General features: G+C 41.8%; 1 protein-coding gene across 1 annotated transcript in view; it reads left to right on the top strand.

The window, feature by feature from the left end:
- Positions 1-230: 230 nt before the first annotated feature.
- Positions 231-3,376, top strand: part of ZSWIM6 (zinc finger SWIM-type containing 6) — an 82,326-nt gene continuing 79,180 nt past the window's right edge. Inside the window, exon 1 of the mRNA XM_004703704.2 lies at positions 231-351. Coding sequence (XP_004703761.1) covers positions 231-351 — 121 coding nt within the window. The remainder of the gene's footprint in view (positions 352-3,376) is intronic.

Below are 3,376 nucleotides of genomic sequence, written 5' to 3'. Positions count from 1 at the left end.
AGGAGACTTGTTTCTGTATTCTTTTACATGTTATATTTCACAAGGTCAAAGAGATGTTGTAGTCATAAGAAAATGTTTGTATAATTTCTCCAGTTCTAATTCCTTGAAAATAATCAAGGGAACTCTGGATCCACATTTAACCATGAAGTGCAGGATTTCAGGGTGCTTAGTTCCATCATGTGAAACAGATAACTCTTCCAAAGAACTATTTTGCATTTGCCACCACCGTGATGCATCCTGGCCACCGTTGGTCAGAGCTCCAGAAAAGCAAACGCCATTTTCGGGATGAAGCTCCAGGTCACCCAGGACCTCGGAGAAAGGAAAGGAGTCCTAGCGGCGTCATGATGAACGGTTTGGCTGCTAACCAGAAGGTCTGGGGTCCAGTCAAGCACCCCGTTAGCGTGGGTGGTTGGGTGGGGTTGGGGTGACATAGAGAGACAAGTCCTGGTGATCTGATCCAGTTAAGGTTACCCGTTGTCCTCAAGTGTATTTTGACTTGTGACAGCCCCATGTGGGTCAGTAGCACTATGTGCCATAGCATTTTCTCTGGGTGTGACTTTCTGAAGGCCCTGTGGGATGGATTTGAACTGCAAATCTTTCTCTTAGTGGCTCAGCACTCAACCATTTCCACCCCACTGCGACTTTAAAGATTACCGCCTATAGGCAGGCCTTTGGGGCAGGCAATTCTGTGTCCTAGAGGTTCAACTCAGAGGCACATCAATAACATCATTACTAACTGGGAATGCTGCCCCACCTTCTTGGGAAGACCCAAAATGTTTAGCTGTTTATTAGTGTGGCAGTGTGGAACTGACAATATGTTTCCATTAATGTTTCCATTAAAATGGTTGGGATTTTTTTTGAAAGGCCTTTTGGGTACTAAAAAGTTCATAAGGTAGAGTTATTTAGAAATTAACATTCATGAAACACCATAATCTTTGAATTCATATTAATGAAGTATATGTGAGTTTTAAAAAGTTGTGGTAAACATACATAACAAAGCCCTCGACAGTTCAGTGATCTGTACCATGCCTGTTTCAGTGCATTGTGTTTATCATGGCGTCTGCCGTCACCTGTGCACAAGCTCAGTGTCCTCGAAATATTGACTCGTCCTATCTACTGACTTAAGTTGGTTGAAAATCTTTCTTCTTGTTTACCTTACATAAACACTAACATAATAAAATTGGATAATATGTGAGGGTTTTTGACTCCGCCTAAAGTTGTATGATATCAAGGTTCAGTTCACGTCCTTTTACCTTGAACAATTCACATGACTAAAGGTTGTTTTTGCAAAGTGATTTAATTATTAATTATCATAATTTTCCCTAAGAATCCTCATGATAGTGAAAACAACTCAAGAAACTCCTCTAATGGCATATCCTTATGGGATCTTTCCTTTACAGATTAGGTAGATTATATGTATCTGCATAGGGTACAAAGAACAAATCTTTGAATGCAGTACAGCATACAGGAAGAAAGTTAAGAAACATGCCTAGTCATGACCAAACACTCTGGTGGGAATCAATTACTAGCCCTAGGGAGGGCATCAAGGTCAGTGGCACAACGTAATCCCCAAATAAAACGTTTTACCCCTACTTTGGTGAGATCTTGACTGTGATCTTTAAAAGCTCATATACAGCCATCTGAGGGGCAACTAGAGATCTTTCCCTGCCTGGAGCAAAGAAAATGAAGAAAATCAGAGCTCCATGGAACTCACTAATCCAGAAGGCTTACAGACCACACCAGCAGGAGCCTCCACACCCCTGAGACCAGAAGAACTAGAATGGTCCTGTCACTACCAGCTGCTCTGAAAGGGATCACATTAGACGGGCCTGGACCTAGACTGTGATTGTTGTTACTAGATGCTGTCCGGTCAGTTCCAACTCCCAGGACACAACACTGCCCAGGCCAGTGCCACCCTCACAAGTGTTATGATTGAGCCATTGTCACAGCTACAGTGTCAATCCATCTCATCTTCGATCCTCGCTGCCCTTGAGTCGATTCCAACTCATAGCGACCCCATAGAGCAGGGCAGAACTGCCCCGTGAGTTTCTGAGACTAACTATGGAAGTAGAGAGCCCAGTCTTTCAGCGAAGCTGCTGCTGGTGGTTTTGAAATGCTAACCTTGTGATCGCAGCCCAACAAGGAGCCACTATGCCACCAGGGCTCTGCATCTTAGATAGAATGGGAGAAAAAATATGTAACACAACTCAAAATCTTTGCAAAGGCCAGGTCCACTGGTTGGATAGGGACTGATGGAACCCTGAAATCTAGGGCCTTTATTTACCCTGCAGACCTGGAACTGAACCCACTTGATTGGCTCAATTTTCTGCCAAACGACAGATCTATAAGGCTGATTACACTATGGAAGATCACAGTCATAGAACAATGAATACTTCTAGGTCAGAAGGCAGCAGATGCCCAGGCTGCCTTTTGTTCAGAAGGCAGGAGGTGGTAGCAAAGGAGGCCACAGAGGGAAACAGAAAACCCCAGGAGGAAGTGGGATGAGAGATGTTCTGTTGCAGGAATTACAGTCAATGGCATGAAACAAAATATGTATGGATTATTGAATGAAAAACTGATTTTCTCTGACAACCACTAAAATCAAAATCAAAGTTAAGAACAAAAAGACTGTAGTTCAGTATTCTTGAATCCTTAATTGGTGTGGCTCTGTCTGTGATTTTGTCCGAGTTCTCCAATCTCACGTTCATAGAGGCTATAATCTTTTAGGGAAAAGACTGGCTCATCTTTCGCCTACAGAACAGCTACTGGTTTCAAACGGCTGACCTTATAGCGCTTAGCTAATTGTGCCACCAGAGCTCATTTTGTTAGCTTACTGCAGTTAGTGTAGATGAAGGCAAGGTTTCACTTAGAATTGTTCATCTTTGAAAATTTTTAGACTATTTTTGTTTTGTAGACTATTTTTGTATGACCATTTTCTCACAGGAAAATGATGACATTAACACTTAAAAAATATATTACTGCTTTTACTTTTATTTTTTGGTTATGATTTTTCAATAAAACGTTTTGATCAAAATAAATTGTTTTAAAAAACAATCAAACTCTGCCTCCATGGCTTTCCAAGACTTTAACTCTTTATGGGAATAGAAAGCCTTGTTTTTCTACCATGGATTGGCTGGTGGTTTCAGACTGCTGAATTTATGGTTGATAGCCCAGTGCACGACACACTATGCCAGCAGGAGATGGAAATAATGATTTTGAAACAGTAGCTTTGAGGGAAAATCCAGAGGTTATCAAAATTCCTCAAACTTTTCATGATAAAGTAGTAGTTCAGAATTTCAAATTCACTACCATTCAGTCAATAACGACTCATAGCAGTCCCATAGGACAAGGTCGAACTGCCGCCACCCCCCCCACC

This window comes from Echinops telfairi, unplaced genomic scaffold (assembly GCF_000313985.2).
Source record: "Echinops telfairi isolate 266 unplaced genomic scaffold, ASM31398v2 ScPeMD7_7469;HRSCAF=8507_1, whole genome shotgun sequence".
In the NCBI taxonomy this organism is placed as follows: Eukaryota; Metazoa; Chordata; class Mammalia; order Afrosoricida; family Tenrecidae; genus Echinops; species Echinops telfairi.
This window is presented reverse-complemented; position numbering and strand designations above follow the sequence as displayed.